Source organism: Trichosurus vulpecula, chromosome 3 (assembly GCF_011100635.1).
Source record: "Trichosurus vulpecula isolate mTriVul1 chromosome 3, mTriVul1.pri, whole genome shotgun sequence".
NCBI classification, from domain to species: Eukaryota; Metazoa; Chordata; class Mammalia; order Diprotodontia; family Phalangeridae; genus Trichosurus; species Trichosurus vulpecula.
This window is the reverse complement of record NC_050575.1, coordinates 150,535,068-150,556,039: the sequence shown is the minus strand read 5'-3', so window position 1 is coordinate 150,556,039 and position 20,972 is coordinate 150,535,068. Positions and strand designations below refer to the sequence as shown.

Genomic DNA, 20,972 nt, shown 5'->3' with positions numbered 1-20,972 from the left:
AGGAGAGGATGAAAACTCAAACTTTACAGAATATAGAATATTACCTCTTGAATTTTCTGTTTCTATTTTCTACATGGAGAAATTTTATTATAATGAATACCTCCTCTTTTGATGTTTCATTTTTCAGTTTTGCATTGAGAACTTGCTTTTAGTCTTACATCCTTTAAATCTTGTTATAGTCATTTAAACACGAAAGTAAAAGGGCATGGGTAGAAAACGAACTTTTTCAGGGAATTGGTATAGTAGAATCTACTTAAATTTTATCTAGAGAACAGTATTTGGACCATGCTATGTAGAGCCCAATGGCCTCTGTCCATCATACTAGATTCCATTCCATATGTAATCTGTTTCTTTTCCCAAGGGTGCTAGTATAAGAGGTTGATTTTTCATGTTACTCTTGATGGGTAGGCAGCTATAATTTTACAAAAATGTATTCATACAGCAAACTTTTTAATACTATAATTAACATGGAGTACTTTGTCAGAAACCTACGATTTACGGTGTGGTTATTTTTTTCTAGTTGCTATGTATTTTTTTTCTCACATGTGGAAATCAGGAGAAAAGCTCCCTTCCCCCCCTCCCCCCGCTGAACCAAATAGATATTAACTTTCTCTTAAATAATTTGATTTGGTAATATAGTTACTCTGTGCAACATCAGTTGTAAATAAATTAGAATCTGTGATTTGAATTTTCTTTGGCTTCTAATAAGCACCATTTCTTCAAAATGGAGAGCATTTGGTTTGAGATTGATGTCAACGGAATCAGTGTGCTTTAAGATGCAATTTATATACTATATTTAGCTTAACATACCCTTAGTAATATTCCATTATGATTATTATAATATTTTATGTCTTTATCTCCCTTTCTATAAGTTATGAATTTAAAATGACATAATTTGTGTTTATGAAGTTGTCATATTAATGGGAATGGAACTTAGTTTTTGCTGAATTGAATAAAAATTTGATATAAAATTCCAAGATCTGCTTATAGACCAATTATAGTTTAATCACATCTTCTAAAAATTTCTGTAAGAAAATTTGAGTGATTTTTAATGTGGATATATACAACTATTCCTGATATCCTAAGAATAAAATTCTAGTATTATTCTAGAAATAGTTAATGTAATTATTATTTTATATAAATTATAGAACAAATTTGAACTGTAGTCCCAGTTAACATTAGCATCTTAATAGGACTGGATTAAATATTTTAAAATAAAAGCTAAATTTTCCCATTTTTAAGGGACTGTACTTTATGGGCATATATAATGTGCCATTAATACTGTAGTCAAACTAATTAAAATATAAGGACTTTGAGGAAACCATTTAAAATGAATATTAACTTGTATGGTTTTAGGTTATAGATTTTGGAGCAATTGACTTGAAATAATGTAGTATCACTGTGTCCTACCCCAGCATTTAATCAGGAATCTTGAATCTCCTGTAAGCACTTTCCTGGTAAAAGACATAGGATAAATAAACAAACATTACTGGTAAAAATACAGACAACAAATGAAATATAATATTACCCATCTAGCAAAATGCTGGCCCTCTGGGATTTAAGCAATCATAAAGTCATAGAAAATGTATGTAATCAAGGTATTTTGTAGTACGAGCAAAAATTCTTTACTATTTTCTCCTTGACATATTTGTTAGCTAGAACACTTCCCATTGTTACATATTTCTCATAAAATTTGAATCAAGTCATTAAAGTGTTTAATTTTTGCCACCGAGTTGGCAAAATGATGCCAGTACAGTGCCTCAGGGCTGAAAAATGATGGATGTAACTTGATAGGCATTATGACACACAACAGAAATGCCATCCTCTTAGGTTTAAATAATAATGTTTACATTGAATACTTTTGTCATTGGGCTTAGGTCATGAGGGCATTAGCAATTGGTCTTTTGAAGATAAGATTCAAGAAGGAACAAGATATACTATTTCTGGCAAACTTTAGGGTTTTTGTGTTTTTAAACAAGGTCAAAATTATAATTATATATTAGGATGTAGCATATATTTTAAAAATTCAATGGTTTTATACTAACCAGTATCAATCAGTGGATATTTATTAAGTCTATATTTTGTGAATGTCTCTGTGATAGATGTTGACATTAAAAAGACAAAAAGAAAAAAGAAAAAGAAACAATCCTTGCCCTCAGTGAGCTTACATTCTGAAGTGGGGAGAAGAGGATATACATATATAAGCATATACATATATTTTTAAAATGAAATAACATTTTTGTGGGGGTTGGGGTAGAGGTGGAGGTGGATAGCTTACCAGAATCTGGGAAGGATCAGGAAAGGCTTTTTAAAATAGAAGGTGGTACTTGTATGAATTTCCCCGAGTGCAGTAAATATACAAACAAACACACACCTAAAATGAAAAACTGTGAGGATAATCTTGTTTGAATTGGAGAGAAGTAACAATCCAGCAATACTTCAGCATTTGTACCTAAAATAATCCTTACCAGATATTGAATGCATGCATGTTTTTAATACCAATGCAATATTGTTTTATTTATATCTTTAGAGTCAAATACAAGTTGGGAAAACATTGATTCACTTATTAGTCTCCTTTGCCTAGACTTCTTACTGAAGACTTGCAAATTAGAAAGATGGTTTGAAATAAGAGTTGGTGTCTATGCTGGATTTTTGTTTCTTTTGGTTAGTACAATTTAGTTGCTATAAAAATAAACTTTAACTTGTTGAAATGTATTCATTTGCAAATGTTTTCACTTTTAAAATATTTAATGTGTTTTACTTGTAAAAATTCTCTTTTTTACATTTGTAGTATAATATAATGAAGTAATGAAGCTGTAAGAAAAAAATCTAATAAAAGACCACCTTACTAGAGTGTATAAATTGAGAATGTCACAGAATTAGGGACCTTAGAAGTTTGAGTCAGAGAAAAGTAACTAGCATTTTGTATGATTCAATTGCAACTCTTTTCCCTAATGGATATGTAATCCCATGTAAGTGTGTGTTCCTCCCACCAAGGGATCTTGTTACCCGGAGATACCTTCTTATGCCATGTAGTTCTTGTCCATGTCTTTTCAGAAACCTTCCACAGAGGTTCTGTACACTATGCTCTAGTGAGGCCTTCCTCTGTATATTTTAATATTTCATGTTTGCCAGTGCAATATTTAAGTGTCTGTCTGATGTCCCTCCTATTTGAAAAAAATTGTTTCTATCGATACTATTTCTTTTTTTATACCACATTTATTTCTGAATAATCTAAATATCAACCACTGAACCTTTCTTTGCAAAGGGGAAAAAGCTTAAACACAAAACAATTAAGCAAAACTATCTGACAAAGTGACCAAGGTCAATAGTGTAAGTAACTTTCCATACCCATTGTCTCCTGTCTTTCTAAAGGGAAAAGGGAGGTTTATTTCCATATATTCAGTTAGTACTCCAAATCTTACTGATTATACCTTTACCTCATATCTGTTGTCACCTCCTTACCCTATTTTTTCACTTACATATTCACCACCTTAGTTCAAGTCCTCATCACCTCTTGGTTGCCTTAGCCTATATAGTTTCCCTCTGTATTTCTGTCCTCTTCTATCCAGCTTTCACACAGCTACCATTAGTGACATGCCTAAAACTAGGGAACTGTGAGGAGGGAGTACATTTCAGGCAATTGAAGCAGCCTGTGAAAAGGCACGAAGATGGGAGATGGGGTGTGTCACATCTAAGAGCAAGAACACTTTGGCTGGACCATATGATAAGCAAATGGAAATATGTTTAAAACGTGGAACTAGATTTTTACATGCCAGTAAAAAAGTTCATATTTGATTATAGAGGCTATAGGGAGTCACAAGAGCTTCCTGAGCAGGAGAGTGCCATGATCTAGTACAGTGCCTGGTGCATAGTAGGCATTTAATTAATGTTTGCTTGCTTGATCTCTTGCCTTCTTGCCAGGACCAAGTTTTTGAAATTACATTAAGTTCAGTTTTGCTTTTAGAGCTTTTGATTACATTATTGTGGCCATATGTAGTTTTTCTGATTCTGCTTTTCCAAATTCTTCATTCACAATTTCTTACAACACAATAATACTGACTGACTCACAATCTTATACAATTGTTGTAATACCTTATCTCCTTCAAATGATGAGCTTTTTCAGAGATCATAGGATCATTCATTTAAAGCAAGAAAGAATTGTAGAGACCTTTGAATCCCATCTTCAAATGAAACAAGCCTCCTCCCTGCCCCCACAACATTGATGTTTTTTCTTCTTAGTCTGATTATGAAGATTTTATTGCTACAAAAGCTTTTAAAAATTTCAAAATTGTCTATTTTCTCTTTTATCTCTTCCTTATTTGGTCCAGAATTCTTCCCAGACAAGACTGTAAAAGATATCTTTTTATAATCTCCTTTATTAAAAAAAGATCATAACAGACGCTTTGTTGTTTTTTTCTTTGTATTTTCAGAGTAGTGATTGGTATGAAGGAGGCAAATAGATACTTATTGATAGCTTTTTTGATTGTTTCTTGGTAGGTTGACTACCAGATATTTTATGTCCTTTTTAGTTATATTGAATCAGATTTCTCCATTGTTTCTCCTGGGTTTTGTTGTTGCTATATGGAAATGTTGATGATTTTTTTGGATTAATAAATCACAGACACATAAAAATAAATCATACACACAAAATTGAATTCTATTACTTTAATGAAGATGTCCCAATTAATCATCTCAATTTCTTTGCTGATTCTCTGGGGTTTTCTATGAATGAATTTTTAAATTAATTATTAGCAATGTGCTAAATACTGGGGATAAAAAAGGTCAAGACTACTCTTGAGGAGCTTATACCCTAGGGGGGAAGGGGTATAGCGAAAAGAGGGTAGGGGAGTTATGTGGTTCATTGGTTTGAGTACCAGGCCTGGAGTTAGGAAGACTCATTTTCCTGAGTTCACACTTGATCTCTGATACCTACTAGCTGTATGACCCTAGGCAAGTCCTATTTGCCTCAGTTTTTTCATTTGTAAAATGAGCTAGAGAAGGAAATGGAAAACCACTCCAGTATCTTTGTCAAGAAAACCCCAAAGAGGGTTTTGAAGAATTGGACATGACTGAAAAATGATTGAACAACAACAAGTAATAAGGGAGGAGAAGAACACAGAAGAGAATTTAGCTACAGTGCAAATGGAAAGTCCTAGAACTATTATAAAGTGAATGGAAAGACCCATGAGTCCTTAAGGTGTGTCAGCATACCAAATGACTGGGGTTCTATAGGCAGGGCAGGTGGTAAGTTCCAATCCAGAGTATATAATGATGTAGTGGTAGGGAATATAATAAGTTCTGGTGGTTCTCTCCTTCTTATGAGAAGGATTAGAACTTGTGGCTCACAGCTCATCAAGCTGGTATAAACTGAAACTTGGCTCTTCTTGTCTTGTCACTCCAGTTAGCTCTGGAAAGTCAGAATAGCTGGACACCCAGTTCGGTCTCTAGGTGGTATAGGAGAGAGAATGAATGGAAAGCAAGGGGAGAAGGGTGCTCCCATGGAACTTTTCTATGTAAACCATTGTGTCTTCTGCAAATAGGGATAGATTTGTTCCCTCTTTGAAAATTACATATATGTATGTCTATCTGTATTTCTATATTTTTAAATTGGACCTATGATTTCACTGGTTTAGGAAACCTCCAGTGAGGAAACTCCAACTAGGTGGCCACATCTCCTCTTTAAGGTTTGCAGTTGTCATTTGCAGCTTTTCACCCAGTGCTGTTCTTTTCCATATCTTTCTCTAGATCTTTCATGGAGGAAGGGAGGTTAAATGACATGCTCAGGATTCAAAGGGTCAGTTTGCGTCAGAGGCAAGATTCTTTTCAAACTTTCCTGATTTCAAAGGTCATTTTCCATAATCTTGCTGATGTTTATGCCTTTATTTTTTTCTCATTTCATTGCTTGTGCTAGCATTCCTAGAACTATGTCAAATTATAGTGCAGAGAGAAAGCATCCTTATTTTACTGTTGCAGTTATTGGAAAAGCTTCTACTATTTCTACTTTACAAATAATGTTAACTTTTGGTTCTAGATACATGGTTTTTAATCTTATTTTTGAAAGGTTTGTTCTATATTTATGATTTTAGGGTGTTTTTTAAAGCACAAATAAGTGCTCTTGTCCCTTGCTACTGATAGCATGATTGACTTCCTTTTCTGGTCACACATGATTTTGATGGTGCTGATTTTTATACTATTTTTTAAACATAGATCATCATTTTCAGTATGCTTCAACTTTTCATACTTTCCAGGGAATTTCCCACTATTTTTTGGGCTAGCTACAATTTTGATTCTTCTTAAATCATAGCTTTCTTGTGATATACAGTCATATGTCTTCAAAAGGAGAATAGTAGGGCTTTTATAGCAGTGAGCAGCTTGTGATTATTGAAAATTGTGTTGCAAAATTTCCCAGATGTTATCTAGCCTTTTGTCCTTCTCTTATTCCATTGGTTCTGGTTAATTCTCCATTTAAGTGCCTATAAGATAACAAGTACTAATAAATTAGCTTAATGAGCTACCCTTCCAACTGTATTTCATAATCTTGGCAATGAAATATGCAGAGTTTTGCCACTTGGTTTTTCTTGTGAATATTGGTATGCCATCTCTTCTGAGCAGTTAATGATATCATTGCATAGACATCTGAGAATTCCATTCCTTACTATAGTCATATGTATCATATATATCTCAGAATACCCAGAAAACCTCACCATCTATAGGAAGCCCTTTTCTTTTTCAGTGTTGCAGAGGAATCCTCTGTGGTGTTAGCAAATACCTTTGTTGAACTAATGTTTATGTCCCATTTATTATTGATTCTTTAAGGATTTTTTTAACAAAGTTATTGTCAGTTACATATATCAAGGAATATGAAATGATTTTAACAGATGCTTGAAAATCTTGTTGGAGAAGAATTTTTTATGTCATGTTTTACTTTGTTGAGTCAAATGCCTTTTTAAAAAATCAATGAACAATAAACAACAGAAATTTTAATACTCTATTCATCTGTGTTTGTTTCAAGACAATGAAAATATGTGCCATTTTATAGAATTTTTATTAAAAAATCCTTGAAAATCTGCCCATTCACATTTCTATCAAGTATACTCTTCACTTCTGAATAAATCATAAATATTTTCTAGAGTTTAGAGAGGCTTATAGGTCAGTAGCTGCTGGTGTCTTGGTTGCCTTTTTCTCTATAACAATACTTCTTTTTCTTTTACATTTTTAGAGTCTTTTTTGGAAATATCTTTTAAATTGACTCCTGAGTATCTTTAAAACTGCTACCCTCAATATGGTTTTATTTTGCGTCTTTGGGTCCAGTTGTCTTTGACTTCATTTTCTTAGTTTTAGTTGATGTAAATGAGAGGAAAGCAAGACAATACAAATATAATTTTGGGATATGATTTTTGTGTGTCTTTTTCCTGGAGGACAATAACACTTAAGTTGATTCATTTGGACACTCCTTCAACCAGCATGATTGCCCTCCATGGCTTTTTACTCTATGTGACTCTCGTATACATCTTTTCACGTATGCTCCATGGAGGATCTATCCAGTGTGATGGATGATTTCCTATAGATCTTTTAAACTTTCATGGTTACCAGTATAACATTTTGGCAGTCTAGACTGCTATTCTTTGATCTAATCCCACTTCCTTTTCTGGTCATACCTGTCTTTGGTTATATCTTTTACTCTACTTCTTGCACAGAAGTTATCATTGATTGTGTACTGATAATAATATCTTAATATCACAAGATCTTATAAGAATGCTTCTGATGGAATTGATCTGATCATGGTCATGTGCACTGAAAAATAAATGGCTGGCAGACCATTAAAATAAGTAACTGGACTGAATTAAGTTGTCTGGTAGGCTGCTTCTAGAATGAAGTCTCATTACATTATGCTATAATTCTTATTAAGTAAAAATAAAGCTTTTTATAATACTACATTAAATCAAGAAGTAATATTAACATTTTGCTTTCTAAGAAAGGTAAGGAAAATAAAGTTGCTGTGATGTTATCCTGTCATAGTTCAAAACAGTACTTTTATTAGACCCAAATCTATTTCACTAACTCACCTTACTATTCCAACCTATTTCATAGTGAACGTATACCATGTCAGTCCTCTCCCTTCTGTTCTTCGTACTTGATACATTCTCCCTTATTTGTGCTTGTGATATTATCATTCTTGTTATAGGTCACTCCCAGATCTAAGCTCTGACTTCTTAGCTTGAGTACCGCATCTTCACATGGTCTGCTGGACATAAATAGATGTTTAGCAAAGTTACTTAATCTCTCTGTAAAATGAAGAAGTTAGACTAAATGATCTCCATATTCTTTTCCAGCTCCAGTATTCTTTGATTTTGTGTCCTACCATGTCAAATGCAACATAACTGAAACAAAACTCATCATTTCAGCTCAAAACAACTCTCCATCCTGATGGATCTGTTTCATGTAGAACTCATGTTCCATTTACCATATTTAGCTCCCTTCACCCTCCGCTACCATCTGCCTTTTACCTCAGCCCTTGGTGATCCCTCTGTCCTCTAAACTCCTAGAATATTTATTCTCTGTAACACTTAAATCTACATTTAGCAGGTGTTAACTTGTATTGTCATTTATCTTCTCTTTTATATGGCCTGTCAGTTGACTTAAATTGCAAGCCTTTTTTGTACTGTACTCTACTGCTCCAAACTATGCCTTATTTGTAACCAAATATCAATAAATATCTTCTGTGGATGACGAAAACTCAAGGCAAATAAGAATGCCAGAAAACACATTGTCATGGGTATTTTTTCTGCACATCTAATTTGCTTTCATTCTCTTCTTCTGTTAGTAAATGTTGTAGAATGCTTATCTAGTTCTTTATCCACAACTTCTTTAATACCGGTCATGAATTGGGGCTGCCTTCATTTTGCTTTTTCTTTTCAGGAAGAAAGATCCAATAGCTCTAGTATCCCATGGCATACATATTTGTTTTTCTCATTTTAAATGTGTGAGTTTTTTAGGCATTTTTTTCATATCACTCATAACCAGCCCAGATGGTTATGTAATTCCACACACTCAAATGTGTCCAGACCATATAAATCTAAAGGCCTCCATATTTGGGTGGAATCCATATGTTTAGACATTGTTGTTGCTAGTGTGGTTCCACAGTGCTTGTTTAAACTCCAACATTAAAACTTGTCATTCTTACTTGGCCTCAGTGCAGTGGTTTCAACACATAGCCATTGAAACCTTCCATCTCTTCCTCTCCTTTAAGGATCCTGCTCTTTCTCCTTTCATGACTTTTGAGCCATGCTTCATCATGCAACAGTGCCTGCTTAGGAGGCAGAAGAATTTGTTGCTGGGGCCCCCATGGTGCCAGCAGAGGAAAGGTATGCCCACTGTATCCATCATGCATTTGAAAGGACTCTAAGATCCTTACATTCCACATCTGCTCTGAATATTAGTTATGAATTGTGACTGTAAGGGTTAGGTTGGATTCTTGCAAATCTAGATTCCACATTTCTCAGTTTAAAACCAACTGCATTTAAAACATTATTTTCTTTAAAAAATCTTAACATTATACCTGAATGAGGGTGGTATACTACAGAATTATAGAATCTTATGAGCTAGGTGAAACTTCAGAGTTTATGTAGGCCAACTCCTTCCTGAATCCCCTCTAAAACATCCCAGACAATATCTTTCTAAGGACTTGAGTTATGGGACACCTTATTACCTCCCATTGTTTGGACAGTCTTATCAATATTGAGCTTAAATATTTCTCCCTATATCACATGCCCGTTACTCCTTGTTCTGCCCTCTGAGTTCAAGCAGAACAAGTCTTCCCACATGCCAGCCCTTTAGATACTTGACAGTCTCATTTGGATTCATTAATCATCTTGTCCCTAAGTCTGATTTCTAAACTCAAGAGAATCACACTAAGTTCCTTAAACTCATCCCTATATGGTCTAGAAAGTTTAAGGAGCTTCCCAATTCTGGTTACCCCCTTCTACTGCTCCATCCCCTGCATCTATTCTGGCTTGTTAATATCATTACCAAGATGTGGTACTTAGATTTAGATACAACACTCTAGTTACCTGACCAGAGTAGAATTGCAATAGGATTATTTCTTCCTCCATTCTGAACATTACTAGTTTTAGCCACAGTGCTTCAGTATCTCACTCCTAACATAAATTGAAACTTATTATTTTTGAATCCCTCATTTTGCATATTATTTTAATTTAACAAAGCACTAACTTAGCAGCCTTCCTCAGGAGCCCTCAAACCTCATTCATTACTTCCACCACCTTTATTAATTAGATACATAGGAGTGATATGAAGAAGACATTAAAACCTCATTGCATAATATTAGTATCTGTACAATAACATGTCACTATTGACAGTGTTCAAAACTTCTCTTTGTCTTACAGTGCACTGTTATTTTACCATTTTGCTGCTAAAAATATAGCACAAAAGGGGTTTGTATTTTTCTGGAATATTAAATCGATACATCCAAGCCATTTGGTTTGCTCTTGCTTCTTCACACCAAAATAATTTTCATGAAAATTCTGTTGATTAGGCTACTCAAGTTGAAAAGGCATTAGTCAAGTTTCTCATCTTTTAATTATGGTTTATTGGCTATCCTGCCCCATATCCTAACTACTAGTTAGCTACACTTAGCAATCTCCATTAATTTAATTTGGCATTTCATTCAATCATATAGACCGTGAACATGATATTTAGAAGAACAAAAAACATGAAAAGCCCATGGTGCTCATTCTTAATTGATGTCCTTATAGGACATTGTATTTGCCAGAGCTCTCATTATTGATCAAGCAGAAAAATCAAATCTACTGAACTATAATGAAAAATGTTCTGTGGAATTATTGAGATACTTTTGTTGGGGTGTTCAGATTTATTTAGTTTAGTTTTATAATTAAGTCCTTGGGGATCATAGATTTGGGGAGTAGGTCTCTTGGGTCATATCAGAGTGAAAAGAATAGGTGACTGCAAATGTGTGCCTTTAAAAGGTATCACAATAATTCATTTATTCCTTCATTCAGTAAACAGTAAGTACCTCCTATGTACAAAGTGCTGGGCTATGTGCTAGAGGAGATTTTTTTTTTTTTGCTAAAAAAAATACTGTCTTCATTGGGCTTATCAGTCTATAGAGGATCAAATTACTATAGTAAGCAATGTTATGTAAATATATTCAAGGATTCCAAAAGGATGTTTCATGCAAGTTCTAAGGAAGGTTATTACTGACCAAGGAAATCAGGGAAGGCTTCCTGGAGGAGGTGACATTTTAATGGGGTTTTAAATTAAAATAGTGGTTATTAGGTAAAGATATGGAAGGAGGGTCTTTTCAGTAATGGAAGTAGTTTGAACATGAAGGTGTTTTGTTGAACATGAAGGTAATTGTTGAGGTAACAGGGAGAACAATTTAACTGGAGGATAATATATGCAGAAGGAAGTAATAAAAGATCAGCCTAGAAAAGTTAGAGTACCTTATTATGACAGAAATGTTTGTATTTTACTTGGGGGAAAATAGGAAGCTACTGAAGATTTCTGAGTGGAGGACTGCCGGATATGAATTGATCTATTTGTATAGGGGTTGGTCCTTTGGTGGTATTAAAAGTGACGTGGAAGATGACATTAAAAATACAGTTAATATGTCTTATACTATAATGAAATTTGCATTCCTCTGATAGTTGGGAACATTCAGCTTTACCTGATGTTAATCTACGTTTTACTTAGAATAGTACATTTTGACTTTTAAAATTATGTAAGAAAACTTCAGAGGGTTGACCAATGGATCTCTGAAGGAATATTTTGCAAAGGTTACTACCTAGAGAGCCTGGAAATAAGCTCCATTAAGATGGTTTGAAATTGACAGTTTACAGTTTTTTCCATGTATTTCATTCAGAAAGCTCATAAATTTTACATCTACAAAAAATAGCAATGCCAGCCACCTCTTCATAAATCTAATTTGAAGCAACCTTTGGGTTAGCTTTTCATAAGAAGGGTTTCAGGAGAGTTAAAGAAGATTGGCAGGAAAGGGCTTAGTGTTATGGCCAAAAGTATTTAAATAAATTTTACAGTGATTTAAAATTGAACTAAGTGCGTGAGAAGTGAATTTTTCATGTTTGTGGATATTAAAAGATAAATAATAAATTATATGATGAATTATTGGATGTTAGGACACATTTCTTCCCTAGGAGACATTGAAGTTAAGTTTGATATTTGTAATATAATGCATTCAGAGATTTTACTGTCCATCAGAAATTAAAAATACACAATGCAGTTAAAGTATTTTAAGTTAATTGTGATAGTTTTGTCCCCAAAGGATTCATTTTTCTCCTTGAATGGATGCATGGTGTTTTGTTTTGTTTTGTTTCTCCAGAAACAAGTGGGATAGAATTCATAGATAACATTTCAAAATGACAACTAAATGAAATAAATAAAATCAATGACCACATTCATAGACACATTTACATAACATATTGCCCTTACTAATTGAACATGAGCATTAAAATTCATGGCTCAGGCAAAGGTAAAACAAAATAGGTCCCATTAAGTATAGGAAAGACTACTGACTGCAACAAGTTACTTTGCACCAACCATTTGGAGCATCTATTCTAAATTAAATATTTTACAAAAATAGACTAGAAACTAGACTTCTATTTAGAATGATTTATAACTGTTCCCGGCTGATCACAAAGTGTTTCTAAATTAAAAGCCATTAATTATAGCCTTATATAGATACAAAAGATATGCAAGAAGTGCTTTGTAATTCAAGCCAGCACTTCAGGTGAGAGCTTTTTAAATTACTTGGACCATTGGAGCCACCTGCTTGACTAAATGGTGAGGGCCCCATGTTTCAGGACTCATCAGTGCATTGCAGTGTTAACATTGTTACTGATTTTTCTCATTTCTCCAGGGCAAATACTAATTAATGGATACAATTCACAGCTGATTAGCTGTAGTTTCTTCAGTAATTACATTCGCATACTAACTGTTCAGAAGAGGATTTCTAACCCAGTTCTTATTTCACTCTAAGCTTAATTTGTTTTTTGAATTGTTTAGGTCCTTAGGATAATAGCCATTTTATTTTCCTTTGTTGTTGTAGGTAGTATTAGATAATAAGTGAGTTTAATCTTAAAAATGCTCTTTGATAATGAGCTGTTTGCCTTAAATGGATTTCTAATTCACAGACAAAACCTACATTTAAATAACGTTAAAGTTGTGCTACAGGCTGAGGAAAGCCTACTTACTATTGGGAACTGACACAGAGCTGTACATATAATATACACTTGAAACTGCAATTTTCATATATAGGAAAAGGTAAAGTTCAGAATGGAGTCATTTTATTTCACTAAGATTATTGATTCATGAAAATTTGATGACATATAGTCATGTTTCCTTGGTTTTCCTAAAGCTATGTAAAACTTAAAAAATATATCTGAGGTCTCGCCCATCAGAGAAACTATTTAAATCTCTTTTTAACCTTACTAAACATGTACTTTCACATTTCCTTAATGATATTTATCCAAATTCGTTTGTGTACTCAGTGCTCTATCAGGGTCATTCTGGTCTATTGTGTGAGGGTGTATTGAGGTGTCTTTTTAAAGAGTGGGCTTTTGCCTTTCTAGACCATAACAACTCCTCTGGAACCATTAGAGTCTTTCATGTAAATCCTACTAAGTTCTTGGATCATTGACACGATAAAGTGTATCATGTCAATCCGGCTTCTGTACTTGAATTCTATACATTTAAGACAAGGGACTAAGAAATTACCCTTTAATGTTTGTTGGCACATTGGAAGTTAGGTTTTACTGTGAATAATTTTGAGTTTTTAAATTACTAGGTAAGTTACAGTTTTTAAATAAATACTATTTTTGATAAAGAGGGATGCATATATTTCATTTCTTGAAGGCCAGAGCTATTTTTGACTTTGAGATCGTGAAAGGAAGGTAGATTTTTTTTCTAAAGCACTTAGTTCATTTTTCAATAGTTTTGTTATTCAGTGTTACCATATTGTGTAATATCAGAATATGTAAAATAACTAAATAAAACCTTATTCTCTCCTTAGGATTTGGAAACATTTCTACTCAAATGCAAGTTTTACATTTTGAGAGCAAACTCATAGAAATAAAGAGCTGATGATTGAAATGCTGACTGTGGTCTTATTTAGGGTAGTTTGAATGAGCTGCTATGACAGTGAATAAAAAATTAATGCTGTGTTCACAGATTTCAGCTTGTTCTTTTAAACTCTTGCCCATAATGCTGTGTTGGGGGGATTAAATATTAAAGTTTTCAACAGTTCTCATGGATATTGATATAGGTTTAAGTATTGCACTGGGATGTTTTCTGATTCTGTCAGGCTTATTATATATTTCAATTCATGCCATGCCTCATTCATTGGAAAATAGAATCTGAGTACTGGGAATGAAATTTGATTTTCTTTAATTCACATTTTTGCCCTCACACTGGTGACATCTGTTCCTAAAAAGTAAGCTGTGAAATCCCAACATATATTAGAAATGTGTCATGGTAGTGAACTTGAAATTTCTTTTCTTTCTCGCTTTTGACAAATGCTATTTCAGTAAACAATGTACACTGGTGACCAATTAGCCAAATGTTTGTAATAGCTTCCATTCACTACTAGTCTCTGAGCAAGACTAAATGATTGTTGAATGCATTTCAGGCAGGTAAACTCCATACTTCAGTCTCTGTGGGAACGAAGCAAAAATTTAGTGCTTTGAAATCTCATTAATATTTCACATTTGGTCACAGTAAAGCACAGTTTTATATAATAACACCAATGCATTTTCCAAAATAACACCTGAACATTCAGTAAATAACCACAACTCCATAGTACGTGGCACACTAACATGAAAAATCTATTTTTCTTTTAGTTTGGAAACAATAACAACTATATGAATATGGCTGAAGCGAATAATGCCTTCCTTGCTGCCAGTGAGGTAGGTCTTTAAAAATACTCTTTATATTTTTGGTTTGCTTATGTATTTTGATAAGCCTAGAATTGGGAGGAGTATTAGATTTAGGATATGCAAAGTGGAGCACAAAATAAAGACCATAATAGCCTGACTCATCTCTATTACCTAACTGCAAGTCTGTTGTCTCATCACATGCCAACAAGGGGTTAAAAAAAGTGAAAACCTTGAATGATGAAAACAGTAAAAACACAATAAGTACAACTACTCCAGAACAGGTGCGCATCTTGAAAACTACATTAGACTTTCAATAGATTATGAGTTTTAATTGTACAGATTATTTAATTTTGGTTGAAATGGCCTGGGAAACTATGAGGAGAAATCCCTACAGGATAGCTGGGCTTATAGTTGCTTGTAGTAGATGAAATAGGTAGGTGATAGTATGATCAGAGTCACTTAAGTTTGCTCTGAGAACTAGGTTCAAGAGTAAGCCCTGAGGAGAAACTGCTGAAACGCAATTGTACCAGTGGTTACAATGTAAATAGACTTCAGTTTCATAGGGGGTGTATGAATGAACTATGTTCTTATTGCCCATCTCCCTTCCAGCATATACATACACAGGTACACACATACACACATATACATGCATATGTATGTATGTATATGTTTCTTTCTATATAATATATATTATATATAGTATGTATATATTTTGTAGAGTCACACTCTTTAGGAGAGCTTTATTTCAGCCATTCCAAAATTACTTGATCCCTTGAAATGGGTGAGAAATACAACAAAAAGGAAAGGCTAGAATATGTTGGAGTTTTAATTTTAAAACAGGGCAAAATGAAAGTTAAATGGTTCCAAATGGAATGTTTCCTCTTGTGATTTGTGTAATAGAAAGTTTTCATCTTCCAAATATATTCAAAGATAGGAGACTGAAGGAGCTTGACCCTGGAGATTGAAAGTACTAATGGTTTCATAAATGATCTTGGTATAGTGAAGTGAATGATATAGAAGAAATTAACTTGGAGAATATGTTATAATAAATTTGAAATAGAATTAAGAACTACTATAAATTAATCATTTTTTTCACAATGACCATCATCTCCGCACCCAAGAAGACTGCTTAGATAAGGGAATATTGTTTGGCATGAGCTTCAGTGTTGTTTGTAATAATGAACACCAACCCCATCTGTAAGGACAACATGATGTTTCATTCTGTAGAATTTTTTCCCTACATTTGAATCAAACATTGATGAAAGCTCTGTTGCCAGCAGCTGTTCAGAGACAATTTAATTCCAGCTGTGATAATTCACCGTGTCAGACATTGGCTGTTATATGTTGATACAACAGTTCTCCAGATTTGCATTTTTATCAAAAGGAACAAATGTTTTGAACATTTCAGTACAGATGGCATTTAACCATATACCTACTACTCTAACATGTACATGATAAATATTGGAAAGTTAATAACTTTTTAAAAAGTGACATCAACCTCTCCAGTTTAATCTGAAAAGGACCACCGTTATCTTTGATTCAAAACCAAAGGATGCCTTGTGGATGATATCTCTCATTATTTTATTTGATAATTTCACTTAATCCAGTGATTTATATTATTCATTTTTCTAAGGTTAAATATAATCTAACTCAATTATAGATATCAGTGTCATTAGTATTTTCTAAATTCTAAATTATAATTTGTGATGTTTTTCATGTGGCCAAGGGTTTTATTCTATTTTGTTAGGTTATTAAAATAAATTATATGCATTTTAAAAATATAGTATAATTGTGGAAGTAGTACACTATTGTGTTACGTATTACAGCTGTACCAGATTTCTTTAAAAAGAAAGAAAGAAAAATTTAGACCATTATGACTGCCTCACACAATAAATGTTGTAGGAAAAACAAACAAACGAGCTGGCCTTCAATAATGATCTCACTGCTCATCTTTTATTGAGCAAAAAAAAAAAGTGACACAACTAAATGTTAATGCACTGCATTATGTAGTGTGTGCCTAATTTTGCAATTACTGCATTAAAAGTGTATTATTTGGTTTTAGCATTTTAATGAGTGCCAGCTAATTCATTAAGACTTTAGGTTTGGATGTTATAAAGTGTAAATTGTGGTGCTTGAAACCAATTCCGTTCTGATAGAAAATACCCTGTAGATAACAGCACTATAGGCATTAGAATACCTTGTAGTTTGAATTTTGCACATTTGCTTTTTGTTTTGTGCCTGTGTCATGATTATCCTGACCATTTTTAAAGCATCTTAAATATTTATTGAAATAATATTTCAAGTGTTAATTACAGTGGTAATGAAAACAGCCAAATGCCACATATCAAGAATGAGTGTTTATCCGTATTGTTAATGTGATATGTTAGATTTCATTAAGCAGTAATGGGGTAGCAAATGAGTCACAAATTACAGTTGCATCTGTTACTAGACCACATTAGTGCCAAAATAACTGCAAATGCAGCCATAGGGTTATGTTCATTAGCCAACCACTTTTGTGGCCAATCCATCCTTTTGTGTTTGTGAACTCAGGGTACCACAGTGAGAAAATTTACATCCTTGTTTGTTTGTTAGAATGAGGAAGAAAGAAAAACAAATCTTTAATATTGCTCCAGATTTCAGATGTAGAATTAAGCTCTATTGTTTTGCATCTATGGAGCCTAAAGAGTGTCAGATTGCCCTACTGCAGGCTCTAGTAGTTTGGACCTCATCATTTCTGGTGTGAGACCAATAATGACAGCTGACAGGTTCTATACGAAAGAAAAGGTTTTTTTTTCCTTGTGTTTGTTTCTATATTCTCTCAAGTGGTTATTAATTTATATCATCATTAACGGTTTGAAGGATGACAATTTTCAACAACTAATGAGATCTTTTACTTTTCATAACAGATTCAAATTAACTTTCATGGACTCACTCTTTCAGTTAATGTAAATGACAAAAAAAAACTGAATTTGAGTTAGTAATAAGCATTAACCATAAAAAATGACCTCTAGGTTTTTTTTTAAGTTCCACTTCAGGATTTATGACTAATCCAGCTTTCCAAGGCAATCTTTGTGTGTGTGTGTGTGTGTGTGTGTGTGTGTGTGTGTGTGTGTAAAATGGGCTCTAATTTTATATTTTCAAAGAGGAAAATAACATTTTATCAGATGCTGAAAAATGTATATAAGCAAAATCTATGGTGCCAAATAAGCAAACACTATTAGTATAGTTAGAATATCTTCAAGAAGCTGAAGATAATTGGTAGAAATTTTTGTGATAAAAACCTATTGAATAATGCGTGTATGTGTGTATGTATGTATGTATGTATGTGTATATATATATGTATGTATGTATAGTGTTTTACTGTTCAAAGCGATCATAAAAACTCACTGGAAGCCCATGATAATCTTTGTGTGAAATTGTTTGCTACAAACAATGACTGCTTCCATTATACTTAGAGATATATCAACAAAGAAATAAAAATAATAATATCACGTGGCTTATAAGTTGTGCCAGGAAGTAAAGATGTGTAATGTTCAGTGCTAGATTAATGTTGTGTGTGCACTACAAAATTGTCAGTATTTTATGAAGCATGAGAATAATGTCAGCTGTTTGTGCTGTTTCACTAACATATCAATAAAGTGGCAATTTGTTATATAGCCAAATCTAATGTAGCTGATGTTCCAACTAACAACAAAGACAGATGTTGCTAATTAAGTACGCATTAAAAAACTGTTAATACTGATACTCCATTAAAACCATATGATAATGAGACTTAAATCTTTAATCAGAATGATCAGCAAAACTTTATGTATGTAAATTTACGCTTAAGATGTTGTCATTTGAGAAATAAATATTTAGTTAAGATATAAATATGTTTCAGTTCAAAATTATTTCTCTGTCCAGAAGATACATAGACTATTACAATATAAAAGATTTTGGTTTCCTTTTAGCAGACATTCCATACTCCAAGCCTTGGGGATGAAGAGTTTGAAATCCCACCAATCACTCCACCTCCAGAGTCAGACCCTACCTTGGGAATGTCAGATGTACTGTTACCCTTTCAAGGCCTCAGTGATCCACTTCCTGCACAAGGAAATGAATTTACACCTCAGTTTCCTCCTCAAAGCTTGGATCTTCCTTCTATTACAATATCAAGAAACCTCGTGGAACAGGATGGTGTAATCCATGGCAGTGGATTGCATATGGTAGGCACTGCATTTTGATAAACATAATAGATGTTAACATAACATTCTTCTTATAGTGATTGCAAAGCTATTATATACTCTTGTATATTTTCCAGACCTCTAGAGATTTGGCTACTCATTAGTAGCAGTGCTTGAACTTAGAAGCTCTAGATTTCTTACTAGTGACTTAATGCTTTACTGTATTTGAATAGGATGAAAGGCCTGTAAAATCTGCATGATTAATAGATGTTTTGGGGACAAATATGGTCATATATTTATTGGAATCCATATATGCTACTTTAAGAAATTATGTTGGTATGGTGGAAAGAAGATTAAATTATGAATTGGCAGGCTTGGGTTTTACTTCCTGTAGTGCTACTTTCTTACTTGCTGTGGTCATGTGACCTTGGGCATGGCATTTAATTTCTCTGAATCAGTTTCCTCATCTGTAAAGTTGGGCTAAACATATTTGCTTTCAGGGATTAATGCGAGGATAAAATGAGATGATGTATTTGGAAGCTCTTGGAAAATTATATATACCTTGTTCTACAAATTGGTAGCGGGGTAGGGTGAAGTAGAGGCAATTGCTGTCTTTTGATTTATATGTAGTTGTGCTTGAAGGAAACAAGTAAAAGGGAAAAATAATTGCAAACAAGCAGCTGAGGAAAATGCATTGCCGGTTACTGTGTGAAATTTACCTTATTGTCTTAGGTCTTATCATAGACATTGTATGAGACACCAGAGAACTGTCTGATTACTAATGCAGTAATTTTTGTTGATCTGTTTTGGTTGGTATGCAATTATGGTTAGCGATCACCGAAGTCAGTATACTCAGTTTATTAAAATATTTAGCTGAGATCCTCCCACCTCCCCCTGCACTAGAAATGGATGTAATGCATTTATGCCAGGCATAGCAGTAAGTAGATATTGAAAAATAAGATTAATAGTTGAGTGTTTTTTTATTTTGGTAAAATTAAGCAGATGTATTAATTTAACAGCAACAAAAATAGCTCAAATCCTATTGCTTGTTTTACTTTTTTTTTGTTTGAAACATCAGGACTATTCCAGTGATGCTTATTGGTTTCATTGGTTAACTCTCTGGATAATTCTAGGTGATTGCAAAATTTGTAGTAGATTATTCATGTGTATTGGTTCAGTATGCTTTCTGAAATATGCCTGTTTTCCCCAAAAGAATTGCTGTATCATCATTTCTTTTGAATTATGATCTTTGTAGGCTTGAGTTGAACGGGGGGGCAGGAAGAAAGAATGTGACCGATAATTGTTAAAGTAGTCATAAAAATTCCTTATGGCCACAAATAATTATCACCTTTGGATTACTTACATTTTGTTCTTTGACAACGAAATTGAAATTTTTGTCCTTCCTTTCTTGTCAACCAGGCTTGCAATGTTGTTCTTGTGGAATAATAAAAGTAAAAAGGGTGTTTAGTCACCAAGGGAGTAAGTTTACCACGGTTCACCCGTTATTCAAATGCATACAGTATTGTTCATTTAAATTATGGAAACAGTTAAGGCACTATGTCATTTATGCTAAAAATGTGTAGTTTATTAAACTGGTAAATATTTATTAATAATATAAGAATCTGTCTTTAAATTAAACATCTGATGAATTACCTTGCCTTAGAGCTATAAAACCTTTATTACTGCTATAAAAAAGTGTAAAGGAGGCATTTTGACTATGAAATTTCATTTCATGGTCAATTGAATTTACTATATTGGAAAGAACTAAAGATGGGGCCATAAAATAATTATGATATTCATATACACTTAAGGAACAATGCTTTCATGTACTGGTATTGGAATAGTACTCAATTTTCAATGCTTCATTGGCAACATATTG

At 33.4% G+C, this 20,972-nt stretch overlaps 1 protein-coding gene across 1 annotated transcript in view; it reads left to right on the top strand.

Annotated features, from left to right (window-relative positions):
* The window catches only part of TOX3 (TOX high mobility group box family member 3), a 126,200-nt gene that overhangs the window by 69,206 nt on the left and 36,022 nt on the right, over nt 1-20,972 (top strand). The window contains exons 2-3 of the mRNA XM_036748419.1: nt 14,895-14,960; nt 18,881-19,135. Of these exons, the coding sequence (XP_036604314.1) occupies nt 14,895-14,960; nt 18,881-19,135 (321 nt within the window). The remainder of the gene's footprint in view (nt 1-14,894; nt 14,961-18,880; nt 19,136-20,972) is intronic.